Below are 22,017 nucleotides of genomic sequence, written 5' to 3'. Positions count from 1 at the left end.
AATACAAAACACATATGGTATCATTCTGGGTCATTCTAGCAGAAAATTAGTTATTAAACATCATGAAAAGACAAATTTTCATGTAACAGCTGAAATGGAATGTGTTCACATTTTTAATAAACATTCTCCTTATTAGAAGCTGTTCATAATGACAGTAATTTTTATATTACTGGGCCTGCCTGCAGCTGTCAAATAACCAACTGATTATTAACTGCTAGTAAAGATTTATCTCCTTATGATTTTGCATAGTTAATAAGATGAATGAAATAGGCCTAATTGCAAGAGCTACATATTTCTTCTTGCTTCCCTTTTCTCATTCCCATTTAGAAAAAATGGATGAGCAACTGCTGGCTATGGGCAATTTTAGTACAAATCAGCATCACTAGGTCACTCCACAAACTCTTCATAATAAATTCACAGCTAGACACTTTTTCTGAATAAAGCCACTACACACTGGTTTAAAAGCTTTGAGCCAGATTTTTATAACATTTTTGTTCTATTTCACTGTCCTTTGGGCCCTTAGAAAACTGTCATAGTTATCAGCATAAGTTCAGCTGACCCTTTACAAGACTGAAGCCATTTGATTCAAACCAAGCACCACAATTAGAGTCAACTGCCCTATGGAAAAGCACATCTCCTCCCACATTTCTTCATTTGCTAGCCTGCTTTTTAAGCCTTGCCTTTCACCTCTCCGGAGGGACAGTGGAGAACACTGGCTCTGTAAAAGAATCCTTGGACCTGACTTCTGAAGCTTACGACTAGAACTCTAAATTGGGTGCTTAAAATAAGTGCAATTTAAATTATCTGCTTCACTTCTATGGAACATATCGCTCAGGTTGAGTTCTATGTAATATTTGTGTCAGTCCTAGAAAGCATAGCACTGTGAAGTATGAAGCAGTGGATCTCTATAGCAGAGATTTTCTTTGCAACAAGAAATGGGTAAAAATGCATTTGTTGCCTCAATTGTAGCATAGGAAAATGTTTAAGAGCAAGCATCCAGCATAGTGCCACACTGATAAAAGAGTGATTATGATGAGCAAAACATCCTGCAGTATCTTTGAAGAGACTCACCACCTTCTCATTTAACATTGTCCCAGTTCAAGTAATGCATTTTTCATATCAGTAACATACTTGTATAACAAAGTTTTTAGTTGTTGAAAGGAATATCTCCTTGATGCACTGCTGTCTTAACATCTCAGAGTACCTCCCATTTGCAGTACCCAAAACAGCAACAATCAGTTCAATTCCCTTGAACTGAAAAAGAGAGATAAAGAAGAGCTTACTGTGTCTTCTTGGAGTCCAATGTGGAACCATTTAACAGTGGTCTATTTATTTATTTTTTTTTTCTGTCTGAGCTGTTTCTCCATGAAAATTACCAACATAGAATAATTCCAATTAAAACCACAGTTGATCATGCTAAAATTAACACTAGTGACACAAGTGCTAATCCAGCATAATCAGGGCTTTTTTCTACCATCAACCCCAGGATTTGGAAAAGGCAGCCTCCAGGATACTTGTAGAAAACAGATGCTGCTGGGGAAGGATTGTTATTTATTTCCTTAGGAACTCATCTAGAAAAGTAGGTTTGATATCAGGCAGTAGAAAGAGAGATCACCAGCACTCCAGTAAGCATCTGAAGTATATAATAAAAACACAGGCCTGTGTATACTTCATTTATGTTCGCTGCTAGAAGAGTTAAAAGCTTGGTTCATATATGAAGACTAAGACGTTTTCTATTGCAGCTCTTACAAAGGTGGTTCAGTGCTAAATTCCAGGAGTTGAAGAAAGAATAGACAGCACTTCTATCTTAACTCTTACTAAGGGTGGGAAGGCAGATTCATTTTTGCATCTTTTTTTTCATTTTATTTTTTCCCTAACACTTGTTATAAAGTTTTGAAGTTTTGATTCACTTTTGGTAAAACATTATCACAGACTTTCATTATAGGTTCTAATTAACAAAATGTAGAATACAGTACTCTGTGTTAGTTTACTTACATCAGTTTTATAATTAGTCAGTTTCAATTAGAAAAGAAATAAAATTCTCTGGATCAACAGCCATTAGTAAACAACCACTATGTGTGGAGATACTCAAAACCTGACTGACTGTCATCTTGGACAACATGCTTGATCAAGAGAGGGGGATGGGAAAGACAACCTCAAGAGGTCCCTCAATACCTAAATGACGTGACTGCGCAATTTATTTTTTTATCCATCTAAAGTTAAACAGGAAGATACTTGGATGCTCAGTCTCTCATGTAATTGCAGACATGGAGACCAAACTTGGTCTAACTTGAGCTTTTTTAAGGCACATATGTTATAGTAAAACTCCTGTTTGCACCTTCGATAGAGCAAAGAAAATAACCTGTATTGCATTTCAAGTAGTTCAATATTATATACAATAAATAAATAAAAAAATAAATAAGCATCTAAAATGATAATGATGTAATCTCATCCTGTATTTTGATGGTTACACTGTCATTTATATTTTCTTTGGTTCAGTTTATTTAAGTAGACAGGAAGCAAGAGTTATTCCTCTCACAGATGGTCCACAGTGGTTGTATTTTTAGGAGGAATATGTGTTTCCTTAATTATTATTTCACCAAAATTTAGAGTTGTCCTTTGCCCTACATCTGAAAGTTACAGGGAATCACAGAATGGTTGAAGTTGGAAAGGACCTCTGGCAGACATGTGGTACAATCTGTCCAGGTAGGGCTACCCAGAGCAGGTTGCCCAGACCCAAATCCAGGTGGCATTTGAAGATATCCAAGAAAGAAGACTTCTCCATCTCTCTAGCAATCCATGGTAGCATATGCACAGTACAGGAGTGCTTCTTGATGTTCATAGAGAATCTCCTGTGTTACAGCATGCGTCCTGTATGTGTTGCCTCTTATCTTGGCACTGGGCACCATGAAGAGAGCCTGGCTCCATTTTTTTGCACCTTCTATTCAAGTATTTTATCATTGACAACATCCCTCAAGTTCCTTTTCTGAAAACGTTAAATCATGAATATGCAACTCAGACACTAATAAGCAATTTCACAAATGACTGGTTAAAACTCGAAAAGTTGCTTTGAGAAATAAATGGCACAAATGAAAGAATGGATTTTTTGAGTCTTTAACTGAAAGTCTTCACATCATCACTGTCATAAGCACACAATAAAATGTATTAGATACATCACGTTTATAAGCTTTGTTTGTGATTCTATGAATCTTGTGTTAACACCATTTTGTACACTTCTGGCAGAGTCTTTCTGGCTTGTTTTATTAAGAGATTTAATTTAGAAGAATTTCTTCTGGTACTAAATAATGGATACAAGTTAAACATTTGCTATTTAGATTAAAATTAATTGATTGAGAACAGGGCTCGGTAATTAAATATGTTGTTTCATTTAATGTAATTTATTCTGCTTTTAAACAAAGCCTGTCTAAAAGGCTTAGCACAAAGTTTCCTTTTTCATTTACAAAATTATCAGTTTTTCTAACAAATAGTCTATTATGCATTTGTGGGCAAAATAAAAACCATTATTTTGATAGAAATACCTACCACATTTATTTATCATAGATGCGCAGTAGCATTTTAAAAAGTTTAAGCACACCAAGTGGGAAAAAAAAAAAAAAAAAGGCTCCAAGCACAGCAATTAACCTCTTCAGTATAACCAAAACAAGAAAAGGTGCAGATAATGTCTTTAACTCTAGGGAACTTTTGAAAAATATACGTAACAAAGATTGTGAAGACTGTGAAGATCACACACTCTTACTGATGATAAGAAGACAACCATTTTTTTAAAGATTCCCACTATAAGATTAACATGTAGTGTATTTCCAAAGAGTCTCCATCACTTCCACACCATATCTGATAGCTTGCTTTGGTGGAAGAAAGTGTCTTATTTAATACATGAATTACATAACAGTTTAAAACCTAGCTTAGCCTAGAACATATTGCTGATCCCCTAAACCCCAGTAGATTTAACCTTTGGTTAGGTGTTACAGAGCTGCCAAAGAAGTTAATTGCTTGACACTCATGCCTGTGCCACATTCAAAAATATTTTTCATGCCTGCTGAAATGTTCTGCATTCATATTGGCAACATGGGATACCTCTGCAATTTCCCACCACTGGCATTCTGATGGTGGACCTCGTGAAATTCAGTCAGCAAACACATTAGGAAAGATGTGTGGGAATTGCAGGAGGTAAGAACAGCAAGAAAGCAAAACATGAGTAGCAGCACAGAACAGTATGCAAGATGCAAGTGAGAATAGGAAGATGATTGCAAAGATGGAGAATAGTTGGTAATATAAATTGAGGGGGGGGGAACACAAAAATCCAGCATGTTAGGGACCAAAAAAAGGGTGACAGACATGGTGTCTTTCAAAACGATTCTGTGGTAGCAAACAGAAGAGGAGACCACATTATACAGAAGTCACTTGGCATAGGGAATGCCAAATAGATAAAAGACTGAAATAATCAGGAATTAGTGGTAACAATTTTCTAATTATTCTATGGTTAAACATTTTTCCGATATTTATGGTGAACTGACACTTTGTCCTGCTTTTTCATTTTGGAAACAGAATCTTACATGCTCTGCACTAATAATGGGAAAACTATATCCCACTTTATCATCTCCTTCCTCCTCTGCTGCAGTGAATCCAAAGTTTTATCCTTCAGCTCTCAAAGAAAATTCACATTAACCTAAGATAAAGTATTAGACAAGTAAATTAAGTGTATGCCAGGTTCATCTGTCCTTAATCTTCTTCTAGACCCAAACCCACACAAAAATGTCGTCGGCCCATGGTTGAAAGAAAACAGTAATTGTTCCAGTTCAGGAATAATTGAATTTTAGACATATGTCAAATATCTTATTATTTTTGACATATATATTTTCACATTCATTTTAAACTATTCCTGGATACACATATCTGTTAATCCTATCTTTGAAGGCACAGTCAAGTTCTGAAGCTACAGCGGATTTTAATCAATATCTGGAAAATGTTGTGAAATTGGTAGTGACATCAGTGCTCCTATATCCTACTTTTTATATTCAACAAACCATTGTACTACCTCTTACAAGTTTCCAGGAGATGTATTGCAATTCATATATAACTGGAAGCAGATACAAGTTTCCAATTGACTCCGGTACTTGAATGAGATACAGTGATTACTCAGCACTTCTGCTTTTTCTAAAGTTGTTTTCTTGACATATTTTACACCCTTTGAAAAAGCCAGTTTAGCTATTATTCTCCTGTGTGAGTTATACATGTATCTATTTCCTGAGTTGTAAATTTTCATATTCTTCATCATTCAAGGTTCACAGGTTTTTGTAGTAAGGCAGAATCGATCTCTATGCTGGTTTTTGCAGTTGTTTTTTGTTGTGGTATTTTTTTTCAGTTGTTTTCTAGTACTCAAGAAAATAGTCAAAATTGGTAAGAGGAATCCTTCTTGAAAAGCAGCTTCTCCCCACTAATGTGAAATAGTCACAAAACAATAGTTCTGTGCATCACAGAAGACATGACATAGGGAAGAATATATAATTCACATGGAGGAAGAACATATTTCTAAACTAAAATACCTCCCATATTAGAAGTTTGTTTCCGGAGGTAACATTTCTGTCTTCCAGCAAATACGATTCCTTGCCATTAATATTAAAAGGCTTTTTAGTGATATTATAAGAAAGGGTCTCTGGATTAAACTGAGATTTGTCTTGGTATAAATTGATTTTAGTTTCTTCTCATTATGACAGCAATTGGTCAGCAGTCAGCAACTGGACAGCAGTCACGTTTGTTTTAGGATGTTTTGAGTTTATAGAGATAAAAAGTAAATATCTGTGCTGACTGAATTACCTATGAATCTATCTATTTTTATTCTGTCCAGAATACAAAATGGCTTACAAGACTGCAAACATAGGATAATACCACAGGTCCACAACAGTAAATACAATTCAAAAAAGCCGCAACAGGAATATAGTTGTGTTAAACAAGTTTAGAGATATTAGGAAACATAAATCTGAATAAATGAGAATAGGATGTAAGGATAAAGTTCATTTATGCAGACTGCATTAAGATAATGCATAAAAATAAACCCAGTCAAATCTCAAAATTGGTAAGGAAAGAATACACTTTTCTAGACCCCTAAGCAAGCAAAGAAGTTGGGACATTCATACCTTCTTGACATTGCTATCCAATACCTGTTCCTTGTTGAAGACTGCTGCTGTCAAGCTTTGGAAACTGTGGTACCAGGAGCATAAGCATTTTTACAGCCTTCTTAAATATTTTACTTTTCTACATTATTTTGGATTCTAAATTGCAGTGGTATTATAAATGGACCAACAATAACTCTTTTAGCAGTTTGTCACATTACAGAAACAAGAATTTTTATGCTCTAATTTTGTCCCCCTTTGCCCACTGTGCTTTGTGTATAATAGCCTAAAATCCAACATGTGGATCCAACCCCAATACTAACTCCTGCACCTTGGCAGTAGATAATCTCTACATCCTACCATGTAGAAAAAATGAGGTATACATATTGGTCAGCCTGAAAAAATAAAAGCAGAAAAACAGGCTTAGACAAAAATACATAGTCAAGTTTCTACTCACAAAGCAGAAGAGCAAACGAAATACAAAACACCCTGAATACTGGAAGGGCAGACTTCAGGCTCCCCAGGGAACCAATTAGCAAGGAGCCCTAGGAATATGCTTTAGTGGTGCTGGGGTCCATCAGTGCTGGTTACTTTTCAAGTACCAATCCCTTAAGAGCACAGGAACACCACATTTCAGAATTTAAGATGCCATGCAAATGGAGAAGATTGTCTTATCTGAGCAAGGATCTTCCTAAAGAGATTAGACATGAACATAAAGTGTATGGACACAAGAAGAAAAGGCAGGTGACATGGGAGGAATACAGAGAAGTTGTCCATCATTGTAGAGAGATAATTCATGTGGCAAAAACTCAGAGTTGAGGCTGGCCATTACTTTGAGGACCAGAGATAACATTGGTCCATTACTTGATGAGGATGGTCACCTCACAAATAGGGACATAGATAAAGCAGAGACATTTAATGCCTTCTTTGCCTCTGTCTTTGACATCAGTAATGGGATCGTCAGAGCACTGATTTAAGGACCATGACTGTGGGAATTATAAACTCCCAGACAATTCTGAACTTGTGAAGGATTTGCTGCTTCATGTGGACAAATGTAATTCTCTGCAGCCCAGCAGGATTCATCCCAAGGTACTCAGTAAGCTGGCTGATGTCATTGTGAGAATTCATTCGATTATTTTTCAATGGCCTTCGAAATCGGAAGAGGTCCCAGCTGCAAATATTGTCCCCATTTTCAAGAAAGTGTTACAGAAAGCATTATACTGTTTCTCACAATATCCTTCTGGACAAAATTTACAGCATGCAGCTAGATGAAAACATAGTGCAACAGGAGAACAATGGGCTGACAGCACAGCTCAAACAGTTCTAGTAAATGGGGTTACACAAGGTTGGTGGCCAGTTACTAGTAGGGTTCTGCTGGTCTCCATTTTATTGTCAGCACTCTTCAATGTTTTCATCAGTGATTTGAATACAAGACTTGAAGTTGCACTGAGTAAGCTTGTGGATGACAGTAAACAGGGAGGAGATCTTAACTCCTTCCAATGCCTCTGCAACTAAGGCCTTACAGAGAGATGTAAAATTCATGTAGCTACATGATTTTTAACAAGAGCAAGTGCTGGATTCTTCAACTGGGACACGGTAACCCTAGCGATAAATGCAGACTGGGGGTGGAGAGGCTGGAGAGCAGTCCCACAGAAGGGGATCCTGGGGATCTGGATGAAAGCAAATTGAACATGAGTCACGAGTGTGCCCCAGAAGCAAAAATGATCAACCACCTGAGATGCATCAGTCCCAGCACTGTTCTCATACGAGATTTACTCATATTTCTGCGAGCCAGGCATTATACCATGTAAGGATTCATCAGTTTTGAGACGTGTAGAAGGCAACATGTGCTAACATTACCAAGTATAGGGACTTTATTTAAAACTAAATAGATTCCAATAAGTTTGAAAACCCTGTATTTCTTTAACTGGTAACAGGTAAAAAGTGGCAAAAAGAAAGAAAAAGAAAACTATTTCCACTTAATTCAGAGTCTGGAGAATTAGGTAAATCAGAGTATCCAAGTAACTAAACTACAATAAAAATTCATTCTTTGGTAAAGAGGCGAAACAGTAAGGAAAAAAAGAAAAGGATTGTTATAATACAGTTTGTGATCTTGCACTTGAAGAGCAAGTAAAGCAAAGTCGGCAAGATATAAGTTCAATTTCCCTCTGCTTAGCAAATGATACTATACCAAGTGACTATGAAGGTAATAAAGCATCTTCTGTGTATTCTTGACACAAATGCTGATGACCTTTCTTCTCACTTCTGAGGACATTCAAATTCTAATACTTGATGTCACAATCGTCTCTGCAAGTTTAGGTACTCTGATTTATGAGCAGGACAAGTGTCACATTACAACAGACACAAAGGATGAGTTACAATTAAATTGAGAAATGGCAAACATTTTTTCCTCTCTTCTCTCCTTTCCCTATGCAGTGATGAAATAATATTTGTTAGATCTCAATGTTCATATTAGATTGAAGATAATCATTACAGGTATTTATGAATGATGGTATTAATCTGATCTCCATGTAAAACAGGAAAGGTTTCAGCATAAATTCTGTAAAAGCTGAAAACGAGGACCTATATACCTTGTAAGCTGTAAAAGAGAAATTAAGTTTTTCAGAAACTTAAATGGAGAGGAAGATGGTAGCAATGGAAAGTATTCTCATTGCAAATATACGCTGACAGATGCAATCCCAGTGGCTTTACCAAACCAAAATATGCTTTGCTTAATCATCCAGACATTATGGCAAAAAAGTAAATCAGGGAATCTTATTTCCTCTTGTAACTGAAAGATATCAATCTTTAATGAGAATGTGAATAATTTATTTTTCCCCTATAAAAAGTTATTTTGAATACTTTATTAATCTTAGCAATAGTACAACAAAATATCTAGAGAAGAGAATTAAAGCAGAAGAGTAGTAAGGATATGGTGTTCATTTTAATTAAATTATTCCTCCCCTACAGTGAACAATTTTAAAGTCACCATTTGTCAAGAATGGGAGCGATAGTAATACTCACTCAGGTTAGGCGTAATAATATATAGTGGACATGGAGAAATACATAATTTTAGATGAACATGTAAGTATTGTCACAAGTAAAGTATTTATGTCATGGTTTAATAATTTTGTAATTTTGCTATCAGTATTCCACATCATAACATCATATAAAGCATGAATAATTTTACTGAATCTGCAACTTACAGAAGAAAAATGCATCTCCCAGAGAACAACACGATAGGTTGCGGGACCTGGACTCTATATTAACTCGGTCGCAGACCAGACTGATGTCTTTCGAGTTCTGGCATTCAGGGGAGTGTGTGGGAGCCTTCGCCGTTTCGCCTAGATTTCACAGTAGGCCTCTTGGTTACGGGACTCATTCTCTCTCCTATTTTGCTTGATTCGTTAGCTCAATTTTCAATTATATTGTATTATATTGTGTTATCCTGTATTTCGATATGGGTATTAGTAAATAAGTGTGCCTCCTTAGATCGTTGCCACTATTTTCTTTCCTAATTAACTTTTTCCTTTCAGCCTAGGGCCCCTGCGGGGCCCACAGCCCCTGTCACAGACGCAGGTGGATTTTTCGTTCAAACCGTGACAATTTATCAAAACAGTAAAACACACCAAATAAATCACACCAAGTCATATTATAGCAATTAGAATAGGTGCCTGACACATACATTTACATTTCCTGTAATTTCACTTCAACTGAAGTATACATTTACATTTAGCTCATTCTTATTTAGAGATTGTCTCAGATATACAGAATTAAGCACACCAAAATATGCATCTGAAACTATATCTGCCACTCAGAACAGCACAAACAAAATTCATCTTTCCCAGCATGAATAGCTTGTCTGAATTATGAGCACAACTCTTAGCAGCCATTCTTCCAATAATCATATCCACTGACTAAGAACTAAACATATTATCTGAATGCATTTGAGACAAAATTGGCTTTCATATATACAAATATGTCTGTTCCTATTTAAAATTCTGTCTTTGTTATGTTACAATTTTGCCAACCTAGATTCTTGATGAGTGTTGTTAATGACAGGTACTGAATAGGGAGCAGATAATAAGGGCAGATATCCTATTCCTTTGATATGTTCATTGGCTTCAATGCTAAAACCAGGAAGAGGGCAAGTTACAGCCCCCTCTCCCCCCCCCCCCCCTCCCCTTATAATCTGGTCATCATCCTTCATTGGAAGCCCACAAGATAATGCAGTGAAATCTCTGGCATGCTATGGAAACTATATGGGATTATTTTCTAAAGGGGTATGGAAATTATGATGGGAAATAAGGGCAAAGAGAAGATTTCAAGAGAACAAAACTTATTATAGGAAGAGGAGTGAATGTGGGATGGAAAAATAGGGGACCAAAGACCAAATAAGATGAGGGAGGAACAAGCATAAGAAAATAAAGGTGAAAGGATAAAAGCAGGTGCTGGTCAGTAATGCTGTCTGCCTAAGCCTCTGCTCAACCATTGTCTTTTACTCTTTTTAAATGCTGTTTCTAACTATCTTCTGTGCAAATACACTCCCTATTCTGAGTCTCTGTTTGTCAGTGATTAGCAAAGTTCACACTGGACTAGACAGCAAGGAGGATGAGGCTCAAGCATCAGCTATGGGAAAGAGTATGTTTAAGTGCAGTTACTGGAGGAAGCAGCACTTCGTTTTGGTGGTGGGATGTTGGCTGCTACCTTATATCAATCCATACTAGCCAGCAAGAACATCAGTGTCTGGGAAGACTCATGATAAGGATCAGTAACTGGATAAAGGGCCTACAGACTGACTTTACATACAGTTCAGACTTAAATCTGTGTTAGTTTAGTATTCAAGAGACCAGCAGTCACACATGGACGTAAGATCTGAGTGAGCAAATACATACATATACTTTCTGCTGGTGAACATCAAGCAAGACTAGCCAGGGTAGATTAGGAGCAGACCTGGATCCAGAAAGATCCAAGGTCCATGCTGATGACTAGATAAGGAGCCACAGATCTGAGTATTGGAGAAACTTAAGCTGCATACTAACATTCAAAATACCTGAGGGTGATGTTAATAAATCAAGAAAGTGAGGGCACATGTCTGTACCACCAGCACAGCTCATTCCCAATCAGTCAAATGCTAGAAAATGCACCAGGCTGCCCATGTTCATATTAACCTGAGTGCCAGCTGTTTTTATGGGAATGCTGGTAAAGGCACTGCTCTCTGCACTGAATTCTGTGATTGGCTGTTTGTACTCTGTGTGTTTGTGCCTGCCAGTCTGTCTGGGAGAATAACTGCTCAGCCTAACTGCCATGCAGCAGAAGACCGACTCAAATTCATCTCTATGAGAAAGGAGAACTAAATCTTCATGGTCCTGAAGTCCACTGAATTCTAATCTCTAACAGTTAGACTTTCACACTGTTTTTTTATTAATCATCCTAAATCTTCCACTACATCATAGACACTCTTAACTTTTACACTTTATTCAGCAAGATTTTTTCTGCTATCTTAACAGCTTTGAATCCAAGTAGAATATATATTGCTAAACTAAAGCTCAGGCAATGCTGACTCCACCAAGAAGTAGAAAATAAACGTCTGCATGTCCAGCACATTCAGTTTTCCTAAGTAACCTTGAGGACTACTAAACAAAAGGAAAGAAAACAAAACCAACGTTCTCTTTGTATTTTTTGTTGACTGCAATTCAAATTGAGATTACATGCAACAGCAACAGATGTTGCAATGTAAGAATATTTTCAGAAAGCAACGATGATATATACATATCAAAGGGTTGTCAAATAGAATTACAGGTGAAGGAGGTAAACAGAAGAGAATTTATAGAACTCTGGAAAATATACAGAAGAAAACGATGTTTTGGTAGGATAATTATGGAATTACATGTAGGGTATTATTTTTTTTTTTTTTCACAAATAAGAAAGAAAACTTAAAAATAAAAGACACTTAATTTTGTCTGTACTACACTGCACTAAATTCCAAGAGACTCCAGGAATAGCTTGGTATTTGCAGTCTCCTCGGTATACGGCTCCAACAAAGTATCAAGAGTTTGTCAAAAAGTCTAACACTTGCCTTCTAAATGCCCATACATGGTGACTCCTCAGACTGCCACTGAAGCCTAGGCTATGGAAAATGTGAGATACTATTTAGGATGAGAAGGAAAAGAGTCAGAGTAGGGATCAATACATCATACTGAAACAGACAAACAAAAAACTTTAAAGCTGTGAAGGAAAGCTTTTAAAATGAAGCTGAAATGCCTTCACATGCTCCTGCGGGGCATTTAAATTAAATTCTGATTGAGAGAAATCTGAAGGATTAACTTTTCATTGAATTTGAAGTTTGAGACACTGTATTGAGAAGAACTATGTTTCCACTATGGCTAAAAATTGTGATTTAGTTACTGAGTACATAGTTTATACGGAATTTGACTTTCACTTAGCTTTTTCTTTTTTTCTTTTCTTTTTTTTTTTTTTTTTTTTTTTTTTTTTTTTTTTTTTTTTTTTTTTTTTTATTCTTGAAACCCATTCTTCATTTCAGTCTAAAAGGCCGTTTCTTGTTTAATAAAACAAATGATCAAACTTAAATCAATGAAAACATCTTACAAAGTAAGCTCTAGAAAAACTCAGTGTTCGGAAAAAGTGAACATCAATTCAACACTGTAGCTATCAAGCGCTCTACAGGCATAAAACTTTTGTGTTGAAAGTTCAGTCTCAATACTGCCTTCTAGCATTTAGAACTTGAACATTTACCTTAAAAAATAAATAAATAAATAAATAAAGTGCAAATTGTTTCTTTTCTTGAGGACAAAATGTAGCAATTAAAAAACAAACAAACAAAAAGACTTAAAAGTTAAAACCAACAAGTTCTTCCTCCTTTCATTCCCAAAAACTATCTTGTGAAAAATATCAAATTTTATCATAATCTTCAATTTTCAAAACTCTTATGAAAAAGATTCAGCGTCTTTCCTACATATATGTGCTCATTTAAATATACATTACTTTGAGGGGTGTTTTCAGGAATCTTATACTGGTGTTCAGCCTCTTCTTTAAGAAGAAAATCTACATAATTTGTCTATCTACCTTGCAATTAATATCAGCATCAGAAGAGGCTTGATTGCTTTTTTGTTTAGCCTGCTGTCCACTTACAGCAGAATTAGACATAGCTCTCCAACACTCCTTCAGAGCATTGTGAAATATATTGTGGATAAATAAGGATATCCAACTTAGATACAGCAGTGAAGCAAAAGCTACAGAATACAGAAAGATTATCCCTCTCTATCAGGAAGCAGCTGGCTAGTTTAGAGATGGCTGGAAACAATCATTAGATTGTAGCTGGCATGAAGCATTGATGTGGGAGAATCTTTCACTGATGAATTCAAAGAAAACAGAGACATGTTGTGGAGAATGTGAATAACGGATGTAAGACCAAACTCTAGAAAATCAAGCTTTCTTTAGACCTTCTTGAGTAACAACTTGTTCAATATTGCTGGTAATTGACACAGTGTACATGTATGGCTGGCTATAGAAGATCAGTGCAGATAATTCAACTGATAATTTAGGGTTAGACATAGATTTAATGACTATTTAGAGATTGAAATAAAAGTGTCTCTGGAGTTTTCGCCAACTGAACAGATTAAGATTAGAAGCAAGAACCAAGACAAGGGTGGGAGAGTAAATAAGTAATTTTATCTTATTGAAGGATACATGGCTCCATCTTGTCTGTTCACAGCTGTTATCAAACAGATCAGCAGCAATATGCTGTAGAATTAATCATCTTTTCATTTTCTAGTTCTATTGAAATTGAAGGAGATAATTCCTTATCAGATTCTAAAATACAGTAGATATTTTTAAGTAGAGAAATAGGCTAAGATGAAGTTAAATAACAGCCTCCTGGGAGGCCGACTCACATAGTTTAAATGCTCTGAAATGCTGTACTCTGGTTGCTCAATAACAAGCCATGATATTCTGATGAAATATACTGCATGGCCAGAATTAAATCTATGAGGCAATTATAGATTAAAAATCTATTTTCCATCATAGATACACATGGGAAGTCTTACATGAATTTGCAAGAGACTGTACAAAAGACGAATTTCTGTATCTTTCTTGAAGATCATTGTTCTCCCTCTCTCTCCTTTTGCAACAACAGGAAAGCATGCTGAAGTAGATAAATCACTTCCAAGTTAATGTACCATTCTACTCTTTGAATTGAAGGGAATGTTTTTAAATGAACAACCACCAGCTACCAACACTTTCTACTGAGCTTATAGTATTGCATTTCTCATACTTCATCTCAAGTTATTTCACTAAAACAGTTGCCTGGATTTGCAAAAAAACAAGTAAAGATATGCCCACCCTGCATAATACATAAACAAATTAAAACTGAGAGGTAAAAATAATGCACATAACAGAATGTATGTATATACAATATATGCCCTGAAGAAACTCCAGAAAACTACATGGAATAAACTTCAAGTTTTACGGCTCATTGTACCATGATGCTTTCCTGTTTTGTTGTAACAATATATCAAGCAAACATTTTTGTGCTAAGAAGCATATATATATAATTAACCCTTCAAATCCTACCACCTATGATTAGCTTTTCCTGATATGAATATTTTTGAGCACATTTCCCAGCTATTTATTCTTATAGTCAGCTTTCAGGAGTGCCTTAAAATGTGACACAAAATTGTTGCTCCTGATTATCAATTTTCTCCAGGTGAGGAAAGCCTTGAATGTATTGAGGTTTTAGGGAGCTCTGGAGACAGCTCCAGAGTTTCTCATGCTGACAGTAGAGACAATCTGCACTCTGGAATGCCATCGGCTTGAATGCACTGACTTTGGCAGCATATACCTCTGGAGAAAAATATACGGCTTATGCTGTATCACTGGTGCTGTCACTTCATGTTCTAGCAGTGCTATTCTCATAAACAAAGTATGCTTCTCCAACAGATAAAACATTAGATCACTGCTCTTACAAAGTTTTCACCTAGTTGGGAAGTGTAAGTGGTGGTTCAGCCACCAGGAATTTGCCATGTTTTTTCTTACCACATGCTAGCTTCTGAAACAAGGGCACTAGAGGTCAGTCTCATAGACAATGAAGGCTTTTGTTCTGGAACTACGCTGTGCAGATTTTCAGAAGGAATCTTGTGTACTACAAACAACTCACGTATCCCAGCTTATGACCTACACACATGACTTTTATATCTATTGAACAATTATACTGCAGAAAGTTAAGCTTGATATTTTCAAAAGATGAAAATTCAGGGAAGGGAGTAAAAATAAGAAAAAGAAAAATTAAACTAAATAAAAGTAGCAAATACTCATCAGAAAATAGAAAGTCTTGAATAGATGAAAAAGAAGAGTAGTTAGACCAAGGAAATTAAAAGAAATCTGGCAACCGAATCCTCCAGCAAATCAAAGGAACTTTAATTCCTTCAGTTTCCCTATGAAATCTCAAGTATCCCTGTGAAAGTGTGTTGAATCTAAAACCTCCAAAAGAAGGCAAGTGTTTTTTGAAATGAATTTCCCAACTGTTCTCTTTTATTTTATTGTGGTTTGCAACAAAGTCTCTCCATCTGTGGGTAATCTGAATTCTTTTTGGAAGTAGATCAAAAGATGAGTTTCATTTACTTAGAACTGTATAATGCATGAGATCAGGCCAGAATGATACGTATAGAAAACCTCCATAATGCATATACTTTAGATGTCAGGTCATAAGCATCCATTTTGGTCAACACATCACTGCTGTTGTCTCGCACTACTTGTTAATTTAAACATAGTTTAACTGAGCATCTTATAACTGAATAACTTCAGCAATTCAGGAAGATATTTCTTTTTTCCCCAGTTAATTTCATCATTAGCAACTGTTTCTGAAAATAAAAATAGGGTACAATTGTGAATACACATTTTTGCTTAGTCTTTTTATTGCTTTCCTACTGGTTATGTTATATGAATATTGACTGCTTCCTGACAAAATCTCAGACGTAAGATATAAAGTATAAAATTATTTAATTTTGTCAAAAATGACTAAAACATGTCTACATAAAACACTGAAGAAAAGCAAAAGCGCGATGTTTTCCATCTTCATTTCAAAGTACTCTGCTAAAATGGAGAACTACTTATTATAGATCAATTTTATAGCACTTTCAGTCATTTTTGTATGATTAAACCATTATAAAAGAAAAAGAGATGAAGTCTACCTACAGACTAATAAAACTGGGAAAACCAGGTATGTTATTTTCATTTTCTTTCAGTCTTTGAAAGCTATCACAAGTGAAAAAAATACAAAAACTTACAAAGAATTACTAATGGGGAAAAAAAATAGATGCAAATAAATACAGGAATAAAAGACTGTCTTGAAAACTGACCTTTTGTCAGTAAAGCAGCCTGAAGATGTGCACAGAATTTACTACCTTTCTTAGGTGGAATTAGTTTAAAAGGTAAATTATCCATAATCATAGCAGGCTGCACATCATAAAAAGTACACTAAACTGCTTTTGCAATTATTGCCTAATAAAGTATGAAACAGTAATAGTAGTAAGCTTCAAAAGTGCACACACAGAGTTTTAGTATCTCAAATTTAATTGCCAGGCAGTTATTTGTTGATCTTACAGAGCTTACATTTATCAAATATATATTAGTCTGCCTTCCTTAGTGCTTGGGAAAGTTAATAAATAAATTTATTTTACACTTTAGAGATGTTAGAAGGCAAAAATGAAATAGTTACTCACAGAAATCTCAATAAAAAAGGGGGGTGAAAGAGATGATCGTGCAACAAGTGGAAAGACAGCATTAAAATGTAGAAGTTTCTAAACATACACTACAAAGATTATGATGAAATGTGAAGAGAGATATTCAAAAAACTTGGTTCTGATAATTGTCCCCTTTGCTGTTCTTGTTTGATGTTTTAACAAGTCATTCACAATAATCAAACTTATTGATGTCATGGAACACCTTTGAGTCATGCTAAGCCATAATCTGCTAAGAATGAAAGTCAAATGGAAAACAGGATCATAACTTCAGTATCAGGTCCATTTAAGCTACAGCAGTCTGAGTTACTGGGAAGAATCATAAGCAGACCAGCTTGTATATTTGGCTTTTTTTGTTTGGGTTGTTTTAAGGATATGCGTAAATTTTTAGGCACATATTTATGCAAACATAAATTTAAGCCTACTTCACTATTTCTGAATTTCTACCCTCAGACATTGCATTAAAAGAAATAAGTAGTGAAGTAAAACAAGTGATCAAGTAATAAGCGAGCAGCAAGCACAGTTTTTTTCCACAAGCATACGTTAAGTACACAAGTAGTGCACAAAAGAATATAGTAATCATATTCTGGCAAAATTTGTCAGAAAAATGTTTGATTTCAAAGTCTGTTCATCGTATTTCTTTCTGTATTGTAGGTTACAGCACTAAAGCAATTTTTCTAAAATCTGTACCTGATTCATACTTCATCTACTGCTTATGTAAATTTTTACTTTTTATTATTCTAAATCCTTCTTGCTATATTGCTCAAAAATAATGCTGTGAAACTGCAAGTTTCAAAGAGAAAAAAAAAAACAAAAAACATTTTGCAACATTCCCTGTAACAGAAAGGTATAGACAACTACAACTTCAGGAGCAACAAGTAATCTTCTTTTTTCTGACTCATGTCTTTAATTTGAGTAAGATATCTTTTCTTTGAGGAAAAGAATATAGCTATTCTGATATCTACATTAACATTCAGTTCCACAACAGAAAGGAATGGATACAGAAGATGCAATTGTATGAGATATACATATATACATCCTATCATATACAATCTGTAGAATTTTGGTAAGACTACAACACTAAGGACAATTAACTACTACTTTTTCTATCTCAGATCAAATGTGATTGAAAATATCACATAAAATCTAACTCAAAAGGTCAGTGCAAATAATTTAATTCTTTCCAGATGGTTCAAGTTAATAATTTCTAGATTTTATAGTCATATTTGAATCTACTACAAGCAACACAGAAAACTGAGAAAATTGTAATTTTCAATAAAAACTATATCATAGAAAAAAAAAAACAGTTCAAAGGACAGGCAACTCTGAAGAGGAAAATAAGCATATTTGAACAACTGTGAAATCTTATTTTGCTTTCTGTAAGTCCAGTAAAATATAGAAGTAGTCATCAAATGCTTAACACATTTATTACTTCCTTTTCCCCTTACCTGACTCTTCAAATAAGCAAAGATTTTGTTTTAAAAAGAATTTCTTAGTAATCACATGTTTTTCCCTTTTGGTGCTTCAAGTTTTAGGATATAGTAACTTACTGCAGGATTTCTTAACAAAGTACTTTAAAGAAGCTGTTCACTTTAAATTGAATTCAGATTTTTAACAATCACTTTTTTCTACATAATAGTTCATAAATATTTTTATAATGCTGTTGTTTGTCTTTGTAGTTGGACCTAGGACTTTATTTATCTGAATTTCGTGTCTTAATTCAAAGCATTTTCTAGGAATGCATCAAGACTGCAATACTGTATGGGCTCATTCACCGTTGTATACCACGGATGTAGTAATTAATATGGAGTCAAGCTACAGCCTTCTTGTTTCTCTTATGCAAAATCATCATTCCTACAAACATTTGTGCTTTGACGGTTAAGACATTGTTTATAAAATAATTTATTTTTCAAAAGTCTAAGCAAGTCACTGCAGAGGTAAGAAAAAAAATTACCATAAAAAATAAACAAATCAAACATAATAAGAATTTTACTGGATGCATCTTTGATTTTACTTTTAATTTTTTAAGTAAAACAAACTTCAGTTACATTGGGCTAATTCTTATTTTCACATAAGTCAGATTCAGTGCACCAAATGGAAGAGCTGTACTTAGCAAAACACTGAATTTTATCTACACTTCAGATTTGACAGACCATAAAAGATCACACATTGTAAAAATTTTCAAGTATAATTCAATAAACTACATACCTCGTGTATTTTTGAGAAAGAGGTGGAAAGCAGATTCCCTACTGGTTGACTTGTTTAGAACAGATGCACTGAGATAACAACCGGACTGCTCCTTATCTAAAGAGAAGAAAAACAAAAACAATCCACATTCAGGGAAACTCATTTAGAAGTTAAAATGATTTAACAGTTTCCCTAACGAGAGAGATTTGAAGATTGTTGTTTTAAAAAATACACTTGCAAATGGGAAGTATAGCTACAATATGGATTTTTTTTCTTAAATACATTTGAAATACAACACTCCACCTAGAAAATCAAAGATTAAATCATTTTCAGTTAAATATCTAAATTAGTAAAGAAATTATTTTTTAGACACCAAAAGCAATGTGCATTTTATAAGTCACAATCTTAGTTTGGAATTTTTTTGTGTGGAAATGAGATTAATGAACTATTGCGCATGAAATCCTCTTTGGGAAATAAAGTAACTCTTAATAATCAATAGTATGAGACAGCTATTTTAATATTACTGTGCATATGCCTGTACCAAAACCAAAATTGTATATTGCCATGGATATAGGTTTTGATAAGACAGATAAGACTGGATTCCAAAAAGGAACAAATTTGCCTTACATACCCAACTGCTAATTGTCATAGAATCATACAATCACCAAGGTTGGAAAAGACCTAAAAGATCGTCCAGTCCAACCATTCACCTATTACCAATAGCTCCCATTAAACCATGTCCCTCAACACAACATCCAATGAACACCTTGAACACCCCCAGTGTCGGTGACTCCACCATCTCCCTGGGCAGTGCATTCCAGTGCCTCACCACCCTTTCTGAGAAGTAATATTTCCTAATGTCCAGCCTGAATTTCCCCTGCCGCAGCTTGAAACTATTCCCTCTACTCCTATCATTGTAACTTTGATATTTTACTTGATCATGGATCTCCAGTCTCTGAAGTGAATGCCCTCTAGAAAACAGTTGCAGTTTTCTTTGTGAAACTTTGAAATATACTCAGTCCATTGAAAACATTAAATTGAATTATCCATATCAACTGGAATAAAGTGTTCTAGACATTAACTAGCCACTAGTAATTAGGGACAATTGCTCCAGACTTGAAAGAAAAATGAAGACTGGAAACTTCTGATGCATAAAAGCCAACATTAGGCTTCCACTAAGCTAGTTGCTTCTACACCATCTCTATTAGTGAAAACCTCCCTGTGACATGGTGATGTTCCAGTTAGAAAGATGACGGCATTTTCATTAAAAGTTTTATACAATGCAAGTTCTAATGATGTCCCTTAGAACAGCACAGTTCAGTGGATTTCAATACCAATGTTTAAGCTCTGTAAAACATTTATGAAGAAATTCCATTGTGGAGAAGTTTGTTCTTTTCTGTTCTTATGTGAATAGTAGATTAGACTAGCTTTTTTAATAATACTTAGTAGGAATAAAGTAGCAAATTATGCTGTTTGGCACTAGGTTTACACTCAAGCCACACAGCCTGTTTATCATAATCTTTCTTCTTGATATACAAATCAGAATACCAGCTTCCATTCATTACACACTAGAATAAAGCATGCTGCACTCAATGATGGGCAATGGGAAGCTTCATGTCATACATGAAATGCACATCTGCACTTCAGGAAATTAGTCACAATCAGTTAATTTCTGATCACATAGAGAGGGCTGCATAGCTAGAAACTCATAGAAGTTCTTTAAGTGTCCGATCTAAGATATATATTCTAAGCACAAAGGTGAGATGGAATGAGAAGTACAAAAGCTAAACATTTTAGAAGGAAGACTGCATTAGTAATAATGCAAAACATTTATTATTTTCTCACATGCTCCCAGGACAATAAGTTGATGAGCAAGAGCAATTAGAAAAAGAGATATTCAAAAAACTAATCAGGGTCCCTCTGGACTGAAAGTCTACCACTCATTGTCAGACACTGTACCCAGTTTACATTACAGTCTGTGTCATCATCCATATAATTTATAAAGATCTTGAATAATACGGGCCTCATTATCAGTCCCTCAGGTACAATATTCATGAATAGCAGAGGACCATCAAACTGCTGAACACTATCCTTCGAGCCCAGTATTTCAGCAAAGCTTTCAACTTACTCAGCAGCCTAATAATCAAGTCTGGACTTCAACAGCTTCCACATGAGAGTGATATACATAACTGTCATAGTTTAGTAATTTAGCTATTGGTGTTCCACATCATAACATCATGTGGAGCTCAAAGTAGAATCACACATTCCAGAGGACCTCATGGTCAGAGAGGGAAATAGGTCACAGAAGTGACGCTGGCTCTCTCTCTCACTGCCTGACAGCAGATGTGGGTGTGCTTCCAAGCAGTACATCTTCAGTTTAAAAGTAGGCTTCTCAGTCTTTGGAAACCTCTCTCTCTCATATTTTACTTGATTTATTAGCCTCAATTTCAATAAGAATGTATTACAGTGCATTCCAATATCATAATGAAATAAGTTTTCCTCCTTAGATCATTGCCACTGCTCTGTTTGTTTCCATCTCCCATCTCCCTACCCCTTTTCCCTGTTTTCCTTTCCTATTTTTGGAGGCTGAGGAGCCCCTGGGCCTACTGCCCCCCCGTCATGGACATAGACTGATCGTGATATCTCCGTGACAGTAACAGTGACAGAAGTCTTATTAAATCATAGTATTTTACACACTGCTCCATTTCACCTGCATAATTAGTCATTTCTGTGAGTAAAGCAATCAGGTTAGTCATTATTTATAGTTAGCATATCCATTTAGCTATTCCTGATTACCTTCTTGAGTTTCATGTGCTTGGAAATGGACTATAATGGGCTGCACAGAGTACAAGAGGATATGTCTAATTCTAATGACCCAACCAGGGACTGAAGTGAAAATGATCAACCTACTACTTTCTCAGTCCTGCTCCTATCATTTTAAA

General features: G+C 35.3%; 1 protein-coding gene across 4 annotated transcripts in view; it reads right to left on the bottom strand.

The window, feature by feature from the left end:
- Window positions 1-22,017, bottom strand: part of CFAP47 (cilia and flagella associated protein 47) — a 223,632-nt gene that overhangs the window by 34,326 nt on the left and 167,289 nt on the right. For all 4 annotated transcript variants that reach the window (XM_015884388.2, XM_015884397.2, XM_032449378.1 and 1 more), the window contains one exon: window positions 19,097-19,192. In XM_015884388.2, the coding sequence (XP_015739874.1) occupies window positions 19,097-19,192 (96 nt within the window). The remainder of the gene's footprint in view (window positions 1-19,096; window positions 19,193-22,017) is intronic.

Source organism: Coturnix japonica, chromosome 1 (assembly GCF_001577835.2).
Source record: "Coturnix japonica isolate 7356 chromosome 1, Coturnix japonica 2.1, whole genome shotgun sequence".
Taxonomy (NCBI): domain Eukaryota; kingdom Metazoa; phylum Chordata; class Aves; order Galliformes; family Phasianidae; genus Coturnix; species Coturnix japonica.
This window is presented reverse-complemented; position numbering and strand designations above follow the sequence as displayed.